Raw genomic sequence first — 20,932 nt, 5'->3', positions numbered from 1 at the left:
ACTATCACATGGAATGGAATACACACGACGAGAAATGGGTGCACCAGTCGCCTCTGCATCCGCCTTCGTGTATAACAGGCTTGAGTGCATACGTGTAAAATATAGTTTACTCATTTATTGCATTTTGCAAGCAACGGTTGGTAAATATTACATATCGGTGAATTTAACTTGATCAATCTCAGGATTCCTGTGATATAAACTTAAAATTACAATACACGCAGTGTATGTTTATAGTTACAATTTATAAAAAAATTTATATTTACAAATGGACAGTGATAAAAAGTTTGAAAGTGATCACATAATATTTCAGACTTACTATTTGAGTTGCTAAATCTTAGGTTATATTATACCTGAAAATCTTCGAAATGTACCGTTTTGGGGACAGTAACATATACACTTTACATTTAGGCGTACCTACTTTTAAGCTGAACGTAAAATGATATTGTAAACGACTGCTAGGTCTACTTATGCCAATAAATAGATTTATACCTATTGTAATTTCCCAGCTAAAGTATTTAGATGTACTTATATTGCCTTTTTGAGACATTATTACATGGTACGTACGAAAGCAATCAGTACTATTCTACCCTAATGTAGATCGGTGATTCAATACTATTTTACGCTTTATCTACTTATTCTTATGTAACCAAACTTTTAGTCTTGTTTCCACGACTTCTGCCATTATAGAAGCAAGTGTAGGTAATCGGAAGGTTTTCATAAATACTCCATAGAAATGAGAAACCGAATATAATCTTCACTTATCATGTAGTGTTAGATCCAAAACCGTGGCGGTATTAGTGCATCATAGTTTATTTTAAATTGTTATTAAACTATCGAGAACTAAATAATTTAATACCGAAACAGTAATGAACAAAATCAGTTTTCTAGTGCTTATAAGGAAATAATAGTTTCTATATTTGGTGAAAGTATTGGAAACCAGAGGTCATTTTTGAGAGTAGCGATTGAAAGAATTTCTTCAAAATCTTGATCACGTTAGACGTATTTAGAGAATGGGTATTGTGCGTGTTGTTTGCCAACGGTTGCCGGGCGACGTCAGAGCGCCGACATGCCACATCCGGCGCCCTCAGCCGGCAAACCAGTCACGCCGCGCCCGCCCTCACCGGCGGAACACCCGCCCGTGGCGTCGTTATTATTTATTACCTATTGGACTTCAAAAGTTTTTTATTTGTTTTTAATTATTTCAATATTTTTTTTTAATTTCTAAATATTATTTCTGAAACAAGAACATCGTAGTTCGTGGAATGATTAAAAAAATGATTTTAAATGTTGTGGGGTTTGTTTTACGTATTTTTACGAAATATCAAATTCAATTTGTAAAACTAAAAAGTAACTAAATCAGAACAACAGTCGGTTACGTATCAAGTTATTCATTAATTAGAGAGAACAAAAACGCAATTATGGATATCGTCCATCGACTCCACTATTTAGTTCACCTGATGATGACTATGGAAAGGGAACAAAGGATGCGTATGCGTCGTCAGTCAAGCCTTCCCGAATACAGCAAAAAACAAAACTCGGCAACGTTTACAACAAGCGTATTTTAATGATAAGTTAATTTTGAAAGGATATTCTGTAAATTATTAAATGTTATTGGTCTTAATTAATCATGCATAAAAGCAAAACTAATTAATAATCATGGATATTTTGCCTTTAAAATTTCGTCATATTAAAAAAGGCCGAAATATCCATGATTATTAATTATTTTACGTTTTTCTTCAACTGCGAGAACTAATCACTAACTAGACGTGAATTTAAATTCTTTACTTGCCAATACTTGTTTAGTTACCCAGATTAAAGCCGAAACAAAATGTATGAAAATGGACCTTGAGCTACCACCTTAAGTTTGTTACTTGCAATAAAAATTTATATTTTATAATAAAAACAAACTTGTTATCATTAAAGTAGTCAAATATCAATTTTATTGATATACTTAATTTTGACAAAAAAATGTCTATGCACCTTACCTAATTATCGTAATTCATATTTAAAAGTGAAAGGCAGTTACTACCTACTGCATTTTTAGATAGCAGTTTCTGTCATTCCGCCGAATATTTGGCTAGTCAGCATGTGGCCTAATACAGTATTCGTGCAAGTCTACTTGATACCTATTAATAATCATTAGTAATAATATTACTTATTTCGATGAAATAGATCACTTTAACTATAACGTGATCGATATAAGTGAAATAATATTATTTGTAACAGTGCACTGAACATCAAAATAGCGCCGAAAAATTATTGTTAAGAAACAAAAGGTTGACATTACCCGGTTGCTTCTTGGCGTTTACCAAGTGACAACTCTTCTTACTATTTTTAATACTGTCAGCTCAATTATCAAATATTTGTTGAAATTATTTAGTATCAAATATTTAAAGAGTAACGGTTTAATTAATTTTAAACTATTATCGAATCCTTTCCGAAATTATAAATTATTAAGAGACGTCACGTTTCTGGAATGGAGTAATGGCAATTTCCTAGCCAATGGATTTTTCCTATAATAGCAGATAGGTGCTCATGTAGGTACATGCAGAATTTTCGCAAAGGCCATAGTGCCATAGCTTTCATTGGTCAGTAGCGTATAGCGATAAGGCTCTGCGGAAATTGCATTGAGTGGTTTATTTTCTGCAAAAAAGATATGTGCACAGTTCATTGCCATTTGAAGTACTACTCCGTCTCATTAAAATTAAATCGTCAATTGTGTGTTATTCAGTACAGTTCATAAACATTTTGGAAACATCACCATTTTGGAAAATACTAAGGAAATTTCAACAGCGCGCCTCGACAGTGTTATCTATAGTCTTTGAAATCATAGTTCAAGGGAAGGCTTGAATGAAAAGATAATATACTAGATTACAGATAACCCATCTCAACGTCTTCGTCCTAACGCGATAAGAAGCTTTATAGCCACAGCTTTATTTGTTCTTGACACGAATCGCTTTATCTTGATGCGTTCAAATGAACTGTTGGAAAAGCACAGTTACAAATTCGAATTGTAAATCTTGGACTACGATTATCGTAAAACACTATAAAGCGCACGCAATTATTGATCATTTGTCATACTTTCGAAATAGATTGCGTAAGTCACGTGATTCCTTTCAGCATTAAGCAGGTACCCTACGCATAGAAATTCAAAGTCAAAAGGCTAATGCTCGGTTGTATTACGCTTAGCTGCCTAATAATTTGATCGAACCATGGTTGATACACCCAAATGAATGTAATTTTGGTGACCATTAAAATTACTTGGTTTGAATAAAATAAATTGGTATTACGACTATTCTAACATGCCACTGTTCAATAAAACTTTTAACATGAATTTAAATGTAAAACTAGAATATCACTGCGTTTTTTAAACATGGCCGACATTAATGGGATTATTTTTACTAACAAACATCACTAACTCAACCTACACGGCAGTAATTTACTTGTCCTTGGCAAAAATTACTTTTGTGCAAACATAACCAAATTTAAACAATAAAACCATGTAAATAATGGCCTTTGTCGCGACTCCTCTGAAAGTTCTTTCACGGAAAACAAGTTCAACTATGCACAGTTCTGTTCTTAATGTTAGAACTTAAACTAAACTATGTGTGTAAAATGTAATATAAATTCGTTTAGCAATTAATGCATTGTAAGAGTATTCTGACATCTTCACCAAATTTCTCATGAAAATATGAGTATCATACCCAGTAGGGCAGTAAAATTTAATGGTCTGTTATTAATACTAACACATTATTATAAAGTACCTAAATTATGTGACTTTTGCAAATATTTCTAAAAAGAAGGTGATAAATTCTGAGCTTGAAATTGTTAGCTAAATTATATTTAAATGATTTCTCTCAACCCAACAACAACATAGCACTATGTGACTAATCTAAACTAATGTCCTAGAACGGCGAAGTTATAAATGAAATAGAAAGGATGAACACTGGAACACTAGGTATTATAAGAGCTTATACTTTGCCTACACTACATTGTAAATGATTTTTTGCAACGACTTTACGACGATTCATAATAAAAATCGTTAAGTGACTCACGCTAAATAGATCTACTTAAACGGAATTTATAGTGCTTATAAAACCAAACAAATGATTAATTTGCAAACTTTGATTACCTCATAATGTCATATGCCTCAAATGCCATTAGTATTTTATAGGAATTAAAAATAATAAGATGTGTAAAATTTACCAGAATTATAGCTCGGCGGTATTAAAACATGTATTCGATCAGAAAATGTGCTATGGGATTTATATTTTAAGATCTTTTAATTAATGTTTACCCTTTGCAATTTGCAACTCTCAAAATTGTAAGAAATTTATTGGTAATAGATTTAAAGAAATACGCTAATGGATATCTCATTTTAACCAAAATCGATTACTTAACTACAAAGAAACTACTAGAAGTTCTATATAGCACAATAGGATCCGTAACTAAATTTCTGGCGTGTTTGTGTTTGACATCTATTATTATGTTATAATGATATAGAATTGTATACACAGCGGGAGTTATTTGCGGCGAAAGCAGACAGTGGTGCGACAGCTGTAGATCGTAAGCTCTCGTCCTCATCAGCAGGCAGCATGAAGAATAAATGGTTAAAGGCCTTCCGCAGTCTGAAGCCGCCCAGCGCGCCTCCACCTCACGCCGCACCACCAGACAAGTAAATCACCTTTATTTCAGTTTTTTATTCATAATACACCTTGGTTTGAGCTACATAGAGTTTTGACTGTATTAACTAAAATAAATTGTGGTAGGTTTGCGTAAAATTTCCACACAACAATTTCCAAGCACGATTTTACTGTATATATATAAATAATATTGCGGAAACCTAGACTGGCAAGTAGTTTACACTAGTACTGCCTCTTTAAAGTTCAAGTTCAGTTTCGTTGAAGGTTTATACATGAAACATGATATAGGCACAATATTATATAATTTCGTCATCTTTGTTTACTGAAACAAAACTTAGCTTGTGAACTCCTTTTGAAACATAAGCGATCATAATAATAATTATAATACAAATCATGTCTATCATGAATAATTAGTTTGAATTTCTAGATATTCTTCTGGTAATAAAGTTTACATTACATAGATTGAACAAGTCAGCTCATAATTTCCTAAGCAATAAAGGTTTATATAGCCATAACATTAAATGAGGGTTGACATATAAACTAACAACATTCCCTGTAGTATCATTTATAGGAGCAGTGCCTGCGATCGTGCCTAGCTGTTTTTGGTCATATTTTATAGCCTATACGTTAATGAAAGTTTCGGTTTACACAATTGTTAAACTCAGGTATAAATCCATTTCCGCCCTGTGGATTTGAGACGTTTGGGGAATTCCACGGTATCCCCGGCCTGTCGTAAGAGGCGACTAATACGGGCTATCACGGGGTCGCGGGCGGAGCCGAGATAGACGGCAACATGGAAGGTACGCCGCACGCTGCTGTTGATGCCGAGGGCGTCGTTCGGTGCGCGGGGGCTTTTGAGCCTCTCCACAACAGGAGACGGACCGCACCAGACGGCACTGCGCAGGGGCGGTTGCGGACGACAACGTAAACATTAGTGGGAAAAAGTCCGCAACTGTCCCTAATGCATCGAACATGGCTACCACGGAGTTTTGATTGTTATACCATGCGTAAGGCATACTCTACCTATAGCTATACCCTAGGGTACATACAGCGTTAGCGACTCGACCCGGAGGTCGCCCGGCGTTTACTATCTTTCCGGGAGACGCAACTTCGGGTCATAAGACCCGATGACCATAATCGCTCTGTCGCCCCAACTAAGTCTGGACGGTAGTAATAAGGTACTTTCTCCGCGAGACCAAAAAAAAAGTTTAAATCCATTTGTGGTGCCGCCCTATCTTCAACGTCTGGTGTACGCGTAGCTTTATAACAGTACAGAACCTTTCAAAACTCGGTTATGAGTCCTCTCCTGTAGAACATCAGGTACGACTGGGTATCCGGTAGTGCCAACCTCTAGAGCCCCGTGATCTATTACACCGATACGTTGCCGGTAGTACGTTCAGGAGAGAGAGATTCTTACTGCAGGTCGTGGTAGCTGCCATTGTCGACAGCCAGAGGTCCTGACGTACCGTGGCCCACTTCTGCGAGGTGGTCCCTACGCGGAAGTAGAATGTTAAGGAATCTGGAGCGTGGATCCCTCCCACCGCTAGAGGAGGCGTAGGAGGGACAGGGTGGACGACATACCGGTGCCTTCCGCTCTGTGAATCAGGGCGTTTGGAGAATTCCATTACGGTATCCCCTGCCTGACGTAAAATGCGATTAATAGGGGACATCGGGGGGTCGCGGGCGATCGGCAGAGAGCTGTCCGCCGATAGATTCCCTTTATATTATGTTTAAGTACATGGCTGTGACCTCCAGGATGTATGGCAGCGAGGTAGGCTTCACGCCACTGTTGATGCCAAGGGTGCGTCGGCTTTTGAACCCCTCTACAAAGGCAACGGGCTACTAAGGCCGTCAACTAGTCTACGCAGTTATCTCTTATGTGCCTTATGGCCACCGCTGATTTTTAGTCGGTATTGTTTTTCATAGGGTATATATAGTGCTAAACAGTCTGCATGGCGGACACCCAAAGTTTTCCATCTCCGGCTGGCTCGATGCCGGGACATAAGGCCATTCAGTCCCCCTAGAAGTAAATTAATCCGCAAAATAAAAAAAAGTGGTAACATTATGGGAGAGGAAAATAAAAGACTACCATTTAATTGTATGTGGAAATACGTATTTCATTTTCGAACTCACACCCAAGCAAAAAGCTCAGGAATGTAAATTGTGCACGTAACTTGTGCAGATTTTTTTTTCTAAAGCCGCGAGTTCCGTTCATCCATTCCATCCAGTTCCATTATAATATTTATATTAATTATATTATCTGAACTAAAAACTAACCCACCACAGATCGAATAGTATTTTAGGAATAAATGTTCATTATTTTCCTTAACATAAATCACACACAGATACAGTATTATTTTCCGTGTTAAATACTTATCCTTTTTGGAATAGTATAGTTGATAATTATATAGCCCCTTAAGGTCTGGTATAATTTGTGATCGATACGCTAATAGATACGTGACATATCACGGCTAAGGGCAAACGTGGCTAATCTCGAGATGTCGTTTATACAAAGTGTTTTCAAGATACACCAGAAAAAAATATGTAGAGAAAATATTTTTACTAGGATAAGCTTCCAAGGACAAGTTTTGAAGAAGTTCTATAATTTAATCATACAATCATATTAAATGGTGTCTATTAAACGACATTCCCTTTCATTTCGAATGAAAATAATATAAAGCCTCTCCTGGTGGGGAGGTTAGATGTGCACCCAGCTTGTGTTAACCAATTTTCGAAATCCGTTTCATGATGCAGTAGAGGCCTTTCTCTACCGCTATTACCATGTCACGCCATACACGAACCCCAATACCTAACAACTTGTATGAAATGTTTTTTTATCGCATATCTCTTTATACCACGATGCTTAGGACCACACTCGCTTCGCAACCTTAGTAGGTACGGCGATAAAGGAGCAATAAGACAATTTTACTTGTATTATTATATGGTTGCACACAATACCATCTTCTGAAAAGTTATAATTTTTTATCTAACTCATGCACATATTAACGCCAAACTCACCAGGAAATGTATATAATAATACACACTATGGGCTATTAATTATTGATATCACAATTATATATATTTTGCACTTAAAGCCAATGCTGCGTTCATATTTTATTCTACTTATTTCTAAATATACATAAAAAAAGCTTCAGTATTCCTATATAACTAAAATAATATTAAAAAATGATATTATTATAATCCTACTGATCTTAATTTCAGATTGAAAATATTAGTTCATCATGTTTTAATAAGCCTATAAACTTTCTTGTGAATTACTAATATTTTAATGAATACGCGAACATAAAATATCGTTAAAAGACAAATGGTTGTGCTTGTTTCTTACACACGCTGCGATGTACTGTCGCCATGTTGCCAGTAATTAAACGAACAAGGCTCTAATCTACCACGACACCCAAATGCACTGAGTGCTTGCTTCGTGCTTCATCGATTTAATCCCGACATACAAATTTCATATACCTTAACAAGTAATGTATTTACATTCGATAGAACACGTTATGTAAAATCATTATCCCTCATTCCATAAATAAGATTATGAAGACTAGCGCCCGTATAAAACGTGTAGGGCTTCTTTTTAAACGAACTCGACAAAGATTTGTACAGCCTATCGTATTAGAGTAGACACAAAATTATTTGCTCACATAAACAATTACAATGACCTACATATAGATGTTTTATTGAACAATGACAAACGAATTTTGTTTGCAAACAATGAAACTGTATACTTAATGAAATGCATACAAGAGCCTTTCATTAGTATTTATCTACTTAAGTTAACACAAAAAGAGCAAGATTACACTCGATAAAGTCTCTGTTTAATCTTTATGTAACGATATAGATATTCAAATTTAACATAAATCATTAGTGTCGTAATGAATAGCAACAGTTAATTAAATCTAACTTCATTCGTATCTGTTTATTTTTGTACCATAGATTTGTTGCATTGTGTGTGTTTAATCACGTTTCACGTACATTTTGGTGGCTTACATATTCATAACTTTTAATTAAATTGTTTCGTGATGTAGGCCATTAATGATAGTTATTTTAATATCTCTACGTAAATTTATATAGGAGCCATATTTAACTGCCATCACAGGCGATAATTTGTGAACTGGGTATAACTAATTCTGTATCATGAAATTTGCAGTCAATACGAATTAATTATTTTGGAAATAAATGATCTAAAGGTATGCCCACATCACAAATTACTAAATTTTGTACATTATCGCAATATTTTCGTGCCTTATGTTCATCTTGATGTTTCTCTTTTGCATCATAAAAGAAAAAATCAAATGTACCACGCGGTGTCGACGGTAATGGCGATGAGGTAACTGTGCCCTTTTGTGTGAAGTTGTGTTGATATGTGTGCTACCTCTATCCCAAGAACCCACAGTATCCACTTTCACACGTAGTGTAAACATTGCATGTTTACGTATAATTACTGTAGCAGTATTAGCTTTTAATGTTCACTTACTCATGCGCGCTGAAACATTCGGCAGTTTTTAGGAGTCCTTTTATTTTCTAGCTCATAGTTTGCGCATACGATGTTCCGGCGTAGTTTTTATTTTTATACCTCACGTGTAGAACGACATTCGAGCAAACGTTCAAGGTTTAATGGAAACCTTTATCAGACAGTCATTTGGTGTCGTACCAGTGTGGACTGGTAAACAATTACCGGCCACCTCGCAGTCTCAACCACGTGCTATCTCCCCTTGACCTTGGGCGTCATCGATCAATATCTGTGACGTGCTACCCGCTATGACACTCCAGAGAGTACATCGTGATAAATCAGCCAATCTACTGCACAAGTACACGCTTGATTCATACTCCCTTACTATTTAGAGTATCTAAAGGCGACGTTACAAACCAATACCAATAGAGTTTTGCTTGTTTTTGTTTACTAAATATCTTAAAAGCTTAGAAGTTAGCAAGAATTCTATTATCCTCTATTGAAAACACTTGAATATTAGCATCCGCTTCCAACACTACTTCAAGTCTACTTATTATACATAGATAGGGCCAATTAGACACTATTTCCCATAAAAACGTCTACGAAGAATATGATTTCTGAGCAATTTATGTTTTTAGGAGGAATGGAGCGGCTCGTGAAGCGATGCGATCGGGAGACTCGGAGGCTCACAACTTCCAAGAATACACCTATAAGAAAATAACGCCGTGCGACGTTTGCTCACAAGTCCTTAGAGGTAAGATGCCAAACACTGTTGTTAGGCAAAGTTTTTTCTAGCATTAACCTGGTTGGTGCTAAAGTACATAAAAATGTTACAAAAGTATCAATGTCTGCACAATATGTGATAAAAATATATAATTATCAAGTTATGAGAGTTTACAACACATAAAACCGCGTAATCCGAAGTATCTACATTCAGTCTACGCTCTTATCTCTACAAGGACAGGATATAAATGTAATCAAATTGAAACGCCATTAGCATTCTCATGAAAGGAGAGAACCGGATAAATTCTTTTTACTTTGTTCCGGCCGTCAGCAGCGTTGCTTGGCGCGGCGGACCGTGGTACATGACAGCTAGAATATATTTTACCTGTTCTTATTTCTCGTATATGTTTATTGCTATTTTACACTGTTACTGTGTACTTTTGAATTCTCGTGAGGAGATACGTGTCCAATACGTAGAAGGGTTCTTTAAGATACATTGAAATAGTTGGAATACATGTATCAAGTAATCTGTCTGTATTGTGACCGAATTACCAAAGACAGCGCCCGAAAATGCAAGGATTTGTTGATTTGAGTATATTAGACATTATAATTTGATTAAAATTATTATATTTACGTATTCATGTAATACATTAAATAGGTTATTAGTAGTGATTTACATTTGGTCTAACGTTGGATAATGAATAAGATAAATATTTTTTATAACACAAAAATAATAACTTGAACTTTAAAGCAAATATCGTAAATCAAAAATATTTAACGCAATGGTGTTTACATGCTAACCTTAAATAACTTATAACTTTATCATCCTAACATTAAATAGGTTATTAGTAGTGATTTACATTTGGTCTAACGTTGGATAATGAATAAGATAAATATTTTTTATAACACAAAAATAATAACTTGAACTTTAAAGCAAATATCGTAAATCAAAAATATTTAACGCAATGGTGTTTACATGCTAGCCTTAAATAACTTATAACTTTATCATCGTGCCAGGGCGTGCCTGGTACATGGCACTTAGCGTGTCACATGTAGACAAATTAGGTACCAAATTGCAAGATTTGATTCAGATTGACGAGCGAAAAACATGAAATATAACAAACATATTGCCACAACTTCAGTATTGAACTTTATTTTCATATTGAAATATTAAAATTAAATTATAAATTACATACATTCTTTGTAGGCCGTAAATTAATTTAACATTTTGTATAGTGTTATGTGCAATGTATAATTATGCAGTGGAATTAACTATTCGTGTTACAGTAAATATAGGTACGTGTCCTTAATTGGGTGTCGAGGGAAAATCGGACATTAACACCGAAATAGTATTTGTACCTTTTATAAGTCATTCAACCCTAACGATAAATCAGGTTCCGTTACTTTTAGAACGTTAAATAGTTTACTAGTTATACTTAGTCTGGCCATAAATACTGTTACACTTAATTATAAAAAAATATTACATTTGAATTTCGAATCTGTCATTTTTATACGATTGTTCATTGTGTTTTCTCATTTTGGCGCCAATACATTGTAAAATATTTTGCGATATTAAAATGGTGTGGGGTGATAAAGAGAACCGAATCGCTGTGATAGCATTACACAAAGTAGGTATGGAGCCAAATGCAATTTTTAAAACTCTGGGCCGTCCACGTAGTGTTCGTACGAAAAAGGTGGTCAAAGCAGTAAGGGAAAGAATTCGAAGAAATCCTGTCCGAAAGCAAAAGATTTTATCTCGGGAAATGAAGATAGCACCTAGAACCATGTCGCGTATTTTAAAAGATGACTTAGGACTTGCAGCCTATAAGAGACGCACTGGCCATTTCTTAACTGATAATTTAAAGAAGAATAGGGTGGTAAAATCGATACAACTACTGAAGCGGTACGCAAAGGGAGGTCACAGAAAAATTTTGTTTACGGATGAGAAAATTTTTACAATTGAGCAACATTTTAACAAACAAAATGACCGTATTTATGCTCAAAGCTCTAAGGAAGCTTCCCAATTAGTCGACAGAGTGCAACGTGGACATTATCCGACTTCAGTGATGGTTTGGTGGGGTGTTAGCTATGAAGGAGTGACTGAGCCATATTTTTGTGAAAAGGTATCAAAACATCGGCACAAGTGTATCAAGATACCATTCTTGAGAAGGTAGTTAAGCCCCTTAACATCACCATGTTCAATAACCAAGTATGGTCCTTCCAGCAAGACTCGGCGCCGGGTCATAAAGCTCGGTCCACGCAGTCTTGGTTGGAATCGAACGTTTCGGACTTCATCAGAGCTGAAGACTGGCCGTCGTCTAGTCCCGATCTTAATCCGCTGGATTATGATTTGTGGTCAGTTTTAGAGAGTACAGCTTGCTCTAAACGCCATGATAATTTGAGTCCCTAAAACAATCTATACGATTGGCAGTGAAGAATTTTCCCATGGAAAGAGTGCGTGCTTCTATTGATAACTGGCCTCATCGTTTAAAGGACTGTATTGCAGCCAATGGAGACCACTTCGAATAAGCTTTTATATTTTTAATTGTTTTATATTTATGTATTAAACTGACACACTGTAAAAGTAATAAATGTTATTTGCAGTTAACAATTTTCTTTTTTCTTTATTACAATATTTATGGCAAGACTAGGTATATGATGTACCTATAACTTTGTTAAGCACCAACCAAGTTGTGATGTAATAGTATTCATGTAAAATAAATAGCCTTTGCAATTAAAAATCTTCATATACTTTTACACTAGCTCGCTACAATTTTGATAATTATTACGATCAGCTCAACGGTACCTATTTTGTTTAGTCATTGTCAGCTAACCAAGATTTTCTTTCTCTGAAAGTGATTGTAATTTAGAACAAAATACCAAAGGTGATCAATTTAAATAGCCTTTTAAGTTCTAGTGGCGTCAATTTTAATTCGTACAATTGTTGGTTCATAATCCGAAATCCCGTGAATGGGTCTCTAAGGTATTTTCACTACGCATGATTACCAAAATCGAAGCAGATGCAAGTGCTAACTGCACTATAGTTTTACTAGTGATATTTTTCCACATCTGGTTAAGTAAATGGCGTGTGACTTGGGGACGATAATATTTTCTACAAAGTAACCATAATTCAACGGTATGTTTATGTGGACTGATAGTTAAATTTAGACGGTACTCGAATAAGTACTGTACTTAGCCAGGGATGTTATAGACCTATAAAGTAACTTATTGGACCTTTATTGTTATAAAGGGCACACTAGGCAAGGACTCCGTTGTCGCCTATGCAAGATGAACGTGCACACAGACTGCATGCCTCAAGTCGGCAAGTGCCAGACCAAGTCGCGACTCCTGCGCCGCCAGAAGAGCACCTCGGAAATAGAGTCGCATCGGGTGCAAGAAACCGCCTTCGATGATGAAAGTATGTATTGTTACACTGTTTTACATTCTTAATTTAAGAATAGGGCGTGAAGCATTTTTTTTTTTAAAAACAACAATCAATCAATGTAATACTAGTAAAAGCTGTAAATCATATTATCTCGAAAGTTCATCGGTTAAAAGCTGTGAACAGTAATTCGACATGTTCAGTTGAGCAAATTCTACTAAAGTACAGTCAACCTGTAATAAATTCAATATTATGTTTTGACACACTCAGTATTTTTAAGTAAAATATTTAGTATTTATCAGAAAGTTCAAGCGCATCCTTGATATATCAATAATATATAACGGAATCAATAAAGTTTAGATAGTATAAAGTCTTTAAGTAAGATGAATGTAATAAAGTAACAATTATGGCCATCTATACCCCGTATTTAGTACATTATGATCATTATAGTCGGGGATACGAAGCAAGTATCTGTCTTAAAGGCAAATCTTATGTCATGTATGATTTTCATAATTTATCAGTAAAGCATATTCTCTCAGGAGCTGCGTGGTAAGTTCTGAGATATTATATTGTTTAATGGTTAAATTAAGTATATTTCTTTAAATCTTTTTACAATATATAATTACTAAAGAATATCAGCAATAGTATATTATTAGACCGGCAAATAAATACTTATATGTGAATAAACCTCATGCTCACAAACAAATCAGATATATGAATACAAACGCATCAGCTAAGTGATACGAAATCGGCAGCTAACTTGACGTTGTTTAGGAGTGGAGGATGGTTGGCTGCCAGGACAAAGACTCACCAAGATCTCGTTCAAGAGATCAGTCGAGTTCGATGATGATTTCGATAGCTACTATGACGAGGGTACAGTATCTGTCAAGTGTCAGGAATGAACCCCGAACACCCTCCCCGATGTCGAGTGTCAGACACTAACAACAACCTCCCACAACTTGCACTGTATACATACATGCAGTCACTGACTAACAATCTACCGCGTACACCCGTATTAATCAGTTCCTGTCAGAAGGCATTAATAGACTGTTCACAAGATATGATCGTAGTGGTACGGCCGTAAGCAGTAAGACTAACAGATTTCGCTCGATGCTCAGAGGAGGAAGTGGATCAGACGTACCAAGTTCTGAAGCGGGCCAACGAAATAGCGAAGCCGGGCGGCGGGGATTCGCGCGGGGGCCCGGTAGTGCGCGTGTCGGCGCCCGAGGAGCCGGCTGCCGCCGCGCGCTCGTCGGCGCGGCCCGGCGCCGGGCTGAGCGGGGTTGGGCGCGCTGGCCGTCGCGCCGCCCGTCTCCTCCAGCTCAGGTGTGGCGCTGGTGGGCTCGCTCGCGCCGTAGCCTGTAGGCCGCCCGGCAGCTTCACTCAAATCACTCGTTTTCAGTAGTATCGAGTTGTTTTGCACGCATCTGTATAGTCGCGGGCGCAGGGAGGGGCGGGGTGCGGTCAGTACTGAGCGGTGCTTGTCGGTAGGCGCGGCGGCGCGACCCGACGGCGGCGTGCGGCGGAGACTCTTCGCCGGCGTCAAGAGTTTGTCGATGGGTTCGCGATCGCGCCGCGGCTCGCCGCAGCACCGATCCATTTCGCTGCCGGAAAGTACGCGCCCTCGGCTGCCGTAGCTCATCGCTCTCAGTCTCACCGGCTTTGTTTGTCCCGTCCTCCTGTTGGTTTACGGTGCCTCGTTTTCGTTGTGTATTCAATGTTTTATGTTGTTTTGTTTGATTTCGCGATTGCAGTGTTAGTTTAGCCACTAGGACCAAACCTAGACGATGCTCGACAGGTCATCGTAGATGCTTGAACCTGTCCCTCCTCAGGGTGTCACTTCATCGATAGGTGTTATCGTAATCACGTCGATATGTCCCACCCGACCGAAACGTTATCATTTTGTTTACACGCTGAATGTTTTCATTTTATTTGTTATGATTTATTTTATTTTATTTATTTTGTTTTGTTGGCGCATTGTCTTTGCAGAGTCGGAGGAGACGACGACGCGACCTTTCGGACAGCCCTTATGTTTTATTAATGAGAACGGCGATCCGCCGCCGTCTATTCTCAAGTCCACGGCAAGCGTCCGCAAGAAAAAATGATAGCGACGTTTCGACCCCACGGAAACAAGAACATTAAACATACCCGCTCGTAGGGAAGAGCACTGACTCGGCGCGGTAGTTCGATCGTACCCAGTAGCCGCTTCACGGATGTTATTACAATTACCCCGAAGCGCCCCGCGTACTGTGATATGTAAATTGTTACTGTTACAATAAAAGTCGAATCCAAGCATCCACTTTTTTTCTAATTATTATTGAACACTCATTTTGGATATTATACCGGAGTTGAATTACTTCCAACGAACGCGTTTTTATGTAAGTGATGCATGGCTTATCGCGGAGTGCTCAGACTTGCATGCGATTTACTCACAATACTGACTAACATGAATTGCTGTGACAAACTGCATACGTTGACTTGTCATCGTCCTTCATGTCTCGAAACTCCGCTTCTGTAACACGACTTAACGTATTGACATTTTAATCCATTCAAAGTCCATTTTCTCATACCGAACAAAGTTTATGAATCACGCACTACGAGCAAAGTGTGTACATGCAATACAAACAGCAAAGTTTTTGTTTTTGCTTTGTTAACACTCACGCATTGTTAAGTTTGGTTTCCATTAATTTCCAGGGCATCACCCGCTAAAGGTTTAGTAGCGCTAGTACTGAATGAATTATAGACTCGCTCCTGTTTACTTGTCCACACAGGTTCGATGAAGAATTCCAAGAGTGCCCAAATGTTGAGGCTTGCAGACCGCACCAGTCCCTTACCTGGTACCGATACTGACATTGTACATAAACGAACCCCGTAGATTAATTCCATGTTGAATGACGCATTTTGGTCTCTCATACATAAAATTTGCGTTAAAATTACTGTATCCGAAAACTGATGACAGATTGCATTCGACCAAAATAGATTAATTAGAACATTAGACTTTTAAATAATAAACATTGCTACAAAGCATTCATCTTCGTAGAATGTTCAGTATAAATCCACTCACTTATTAATTGTTATTTATAAACTATCTTACCCGTACTTTATAATATTATTATTCTTTATCTATTTTACTTTTTATTTGCCTTGCTTCCGCACATTTTTATTATAGTACGATATTTTTATAGTTGGCTTTCATTTTACATGTATTGAAATTTGAAGTATGAATCTTTTTCACGATGTTTCGTTTGTACAAATTATCATTTAAATTGACCTTATTTGCTACAATACTACAATATTAACTAACAAAAATAATTGTGAAAAAGACTAACATTGCAACTGATTGACCATTTAGAAGTAAGTTGATTACAGCACAGAATTAACCACCAACAAAATTCAAGTATAAGCAAACAAAGTACAAACATTCATTCCACATAACCATAAAGCTATCGCAGACGCTACAGTGCCCGGTAAGTAATACCATACGCTCATGCTGAGTCGAATGTTATAGCGCCGCATTCACCGAGACGTCAAAAGTTGAACCTTAGAATGAAGAGCTTATCGCTGGACTCGCCGGAATGTGGAGAGCTGAGGCGCCGGCCGCCGCGCGACCACCCGCCCGCGCAGGGCAGCCGCGTCCTGTGTACGAACTCGAGTAATACCGCACCCGGGTCCAAACAACACCACCTCTCTGGACCTTGAAAGCGGCATTATCAATTCACCAAATCAATAAAACTTCATAACTCGTTTCATTCATATTTAAAGCACCGAATATCAGTCAAAACGCTAACATGAGCGCGTGATAAACCTAATGAATAAAATCCATAGCCTGTTTTCATGGCTACACGGCAATTCAAGGTCCAGATTATATCTAAGGAATTCTTGAATGGCTTTCAAATTTATATGATTACGAGGTGAACTCGGGTCGTTAGATTTGAATGTTATTTGGACTCTGGTAATCGATGTCGAGCAATGTTGTGAGCACAAGCGATGTTCGCCCCGGAACGACTTTCCCCTACAGCTTAGCTTTTGTGTTAGTACGTGGCGGGTATACTCGTTAAATTTTATTATTATAAGTGTCTCCCTTCTCAAATTTGTCACTAATTTTCTTCGGAATTTTGAAACCGATTTCCTCTTGTCGTATATGTGTACACTGTGGGAATCTTTCTCAACTCAAATTTTGAACATCACTGATAATTCTGAATGATGACGTTACCACACTTTCCGCAAGAGTCTTGTTCACCTCCACCAGTTGTAAGTAGATGTGATGACGCATGTATTTGGTTTTACATATTTTTTTTTTAATTTCTTCTAGGTAAATGCAGAGCAAATTGCATGAGACATGGCTTTAATAGCGTAAATATCTACACCATTTATAGTCACACACGCTCATGTACGTTATCATTGTAAATTTAAAACATAAAAGCAGAAAAACAATGTCACTAACAGAGGCTAATGTTATTTTCTTTAAATAGGAATAAAATAAATTCATTGTGCTTTTATAGTACGTCATTACCGGGCGATTTTTGTGTCTAAAGATAACTTTTCACATCAGTAACTTTGTTAGCAGATCGATCTGTTGGTACATTGCATTGTTTTTCTGTGGTTTATTCTATATTAGATAAGGTACAATGTAATAAGTTTTATGGTCCTTACTGCATATCGCCAAAGCATGCACATAAATGAGGAAACTAATATCACGTAAGTGGGGTTCTATGTACAAAGCTCGCATGTCGATAATGCTTTTATCAATTTTATTAAAACCCAACAAATCAACTTACTACTACATCTTGTACTGATAATAAGCAGTTAGCACGGTCGCGTGATCAACGTGAGCAACCTGATGAAGAAGTTTAAAGCTAATTAATAATTACTCATGGCCTATATTTTTATTTGTCAAAAGTTAATCGATGTGTTGTAAAATGATAATTAATTAGTTTCTTAAATACGACGACGAATATCTTTTGCTCTTTGTACCCATCATAGGCCATACTTTGGGCTCTAACTCTCTAAATATATGAAGCCTCTCTAATAATGAAGTCCTTTAGACCCGCTTTCATTATGTGGTCATGCGATCGTGTTACAGTTTGTAGATAAAAAAAAATATACAAATCAAATGTGTTGCGTAAAACGAAACCTGTAATGTTCTCATCTCTCAAACTAAAGAAGAATATAAGAAATCCCGAACATATTAACAGAAATGTAAATAACTTTGTCGTTCAGTCTGTCACAATCTTTGGAGACTTCAAATTGTAAAACACAACAACAAAGTTCATAATAAAATGTTATGAAATACATAAAAACAAAGAGAACAATTAAAATGTTTTAGCAAATGTTTCGAAATTCATAAAACTTGCGAGCAACGAAGGGTTTCTGTCCCCTTTATGCAATAGGTATTGTAAGTATTCCTTTACACATTTGACTTGGAAATTTTAAAAGGAACTGCTATAAATAACTTGTATTTCTCGTGTGCAGCGCCATCGTCGCCAGTTCATAGTAGGCGATTATTGAGTGCCCGTGGAGGTCGAATGAGTAGCGTGGAACTCCCTGACGAGCCTGACAAGAGCCTGTCTTCAAATAGTGCCAGCCCTTGCCCCTCACCTGTCAAACAACCGAGCGTAAGTGAATTTTGTTATTTTTCCTCTCTGTGATGATTAACATAGCGGAATGCAATATATATGCCTGTCAATATGACGCTATAAAGTAGGAAAATACAATAAAACAAATGTAATGTCACGATTGAATAAAACTCTTGGTTAGTATATAGGAATTTGCTTATTGTACAAATCAGCTACAAAACTTTAAACTATTTAGCTTTAAAAGGCTCACAGCATGATCATCTTACTAGAAATTTACTTACTCGTTTAAATGCTTGTAATTAAGTGATGATAGTACTTTTTGTAATAGTAATATAAAACAACTTTTCATCGATCTTGAGTTATAAATATTTTTTTTTTCGTTTCGTAATTATTTTACGAATTTATTCTTATTTTGTCTTCTATTATAGAAACACCAACGGCTTCTGCCGACAAATCTATATGTGATTCTTTACAACTTCAAATCACGCCATGCTGATGAGCTTGACCTCAAGGCTGGGTACAAAGTAACCGTCATCGACACCTCTGATCCTGATTGGTGGAAGGGAAAATGTTTAGGCAAGATCGGATACTTCCCTTCCAAATACTGCACTAAGCTACAGGCAGGCGAGAGACCGCTTCAAGTCACGCATAATCTCCAAGTAAGTTTTATCTTATTCTAAAAATAACATTTTATTATCTTCTAAAACTAGAAATCCAAATCCCACAAAAAATAACCCAAAGATGTATCGTAATTTACCTTTACGGCGTTTTGTAAAACTTGTCATTTATCGGTGTTGCTACTAAGTCTTAAAATGTGTTATCTTACTTATAAAACATTATTTTACCAAACCCCGTTAGATTTTACTCCCGAGTCCACAATCACATCCTTTCAAGAGAATAAAGGTCTCTCGTGTGATTTTACGAGATAAAATTTTGACTTTATGCTACGAGGACTCCTGAACATCTCTTGGCCTTTCCCCACCATCTTAAGAGGGTTCTTTTGCTTCCCCCCACACTTCTTTCCACAGATAACCTCTCCCAACTTTCCTCCAGGTCCCTGCAGTCATCAAATCAAATTTCCATCCAAATTCGCTGAGCTGTATCTGCGGTTACTGCTAACAAACATAGAAACATTTACACTAACTTTCGCATTTTAAATATTAAAATAGTAAAAGTAAGATAGGTATTAAGTAAACTAGTAAAATAATTTGGCGGAAAAATAGGGTAAGTTCCTACTGCTATCGCAAACTGAATAAGTTATCCCAATTCATGACATTTCTAGGACAAACCTTGACTAATTGCTAATTCAATACTAAAAGAAATCTGTGTCAAATTCTCGAACACGGAATGTTCCTAATTATATTAGGCAACAATCTGGTTAGACCGTTGTGCATTAGGTTAGGCAGTTTATTAACACCCAGTGTTTGTAGAACTAGTGATTGATTAAAGTTGTACTAGTACTTATTTGGGTAGCTATATATACTGTAAGTACAGTGAGTGCACAATTATCATATCTCTTTATCATCTTCAGGTATCTGACGGTGACAATGGACTGATGCTTCTCCGCGATCAGATCGTGATCCAAGTAGGCGATGAAGTTGACGGCATGGTGATGATTCGCTCCGGAGACAACCGGCAGGAGTGTGTCCTGTGAAGTTCCTACAGGAAGTGTGACGCTTCAAGCTACCTCACTTCGATATCATGAAAGTAAAGTTTCATGAAATGTTCTTATTTTTTTACTTACTGCTAGCGATGGTCCATAGCCATGTTTTGCAAAAATGATCCAACTTACTTTACTTTAATTTTGACTAATTGCATGGATAATTTCTGTGTAACATAGTCCAATATCTATTTGATCAACATTTTAATGGTGACCTTTGGCACGCTTTTCAGAAACGCGGCTCTCTAACGGACGACAAGATCAGACACTACGAACCCAAAACAATACGCAGCGCGCCGGTCACCTTGCGACAGTGACAACTCCACCTGGTCGGACAGATGGATACGAAAGAACCACGACCACTACAGCGGATACGACAAACCGTACGACAGCTATATTGGCAATGAAGGTACTTCGGCATATGACAAGGCTAGTTACGAGGAGTCTGTTGAGGGTGTGTGGTGGTGGCGAAGACCT

General features: G+C 37.1%; 1 protein-coding gene across 1 annotated transcript; it reads left to right on the top strand.

Annotated features, from left to right (window-relative positions):
* Positions 1–4,493: 4,493 nt before the first annotated feature.
* On the top strand, positions 4,494–20,759 carry LOC119192360 (SH3 and cysteine-rich domain-containing protein 2-like; the record flags this gene model as incomplete). Its single annotated transcript, XM_037446181.1, is given in 13 exon segments — positions 4,494–4,675; positions 9,753–9,868; positions 13,088–13,255; positions 14,338–14,510; positions 14,512–14,545; positions 14,711–14,833; positions 16,728–16,859; positions 17,532–17,609; positions 18,692–18,834; positions 19,224–19,454; positions 20,327–20,429; positions 20,432–20,502; positions 20,689–20,759. Coding segments are annotated over 12 exon segments (1,521 nt in total), but the record flags the coding sequence as incomplete, so codon positions are not given.
* Positions 20,760–20,932: the final 173 nt, after the last annotated feature.

The sequence above is a fragment of the Manduca sexta genome, unplaced genomic scaffold, assembly GCF_014839805.1.
Source record: "Manduca sexta isolate Smith_Timp_Sample1 unplaced genomic scaffold, JHU_Msex_v1.0 HiC_scaffold_2683, whole genome shotgun sequence".
In the NCBI taxonomy this organism is placed as follows: domain Eukaryota; kingdom Metazoa; phylum Arthropoda; class Insecta; order Lepidoptera; family Sphingidae; genus Manduca; species Manduca sexta.
This window is presented reverse-complemented; position numbering and strand designations above follow the sequence as displayed.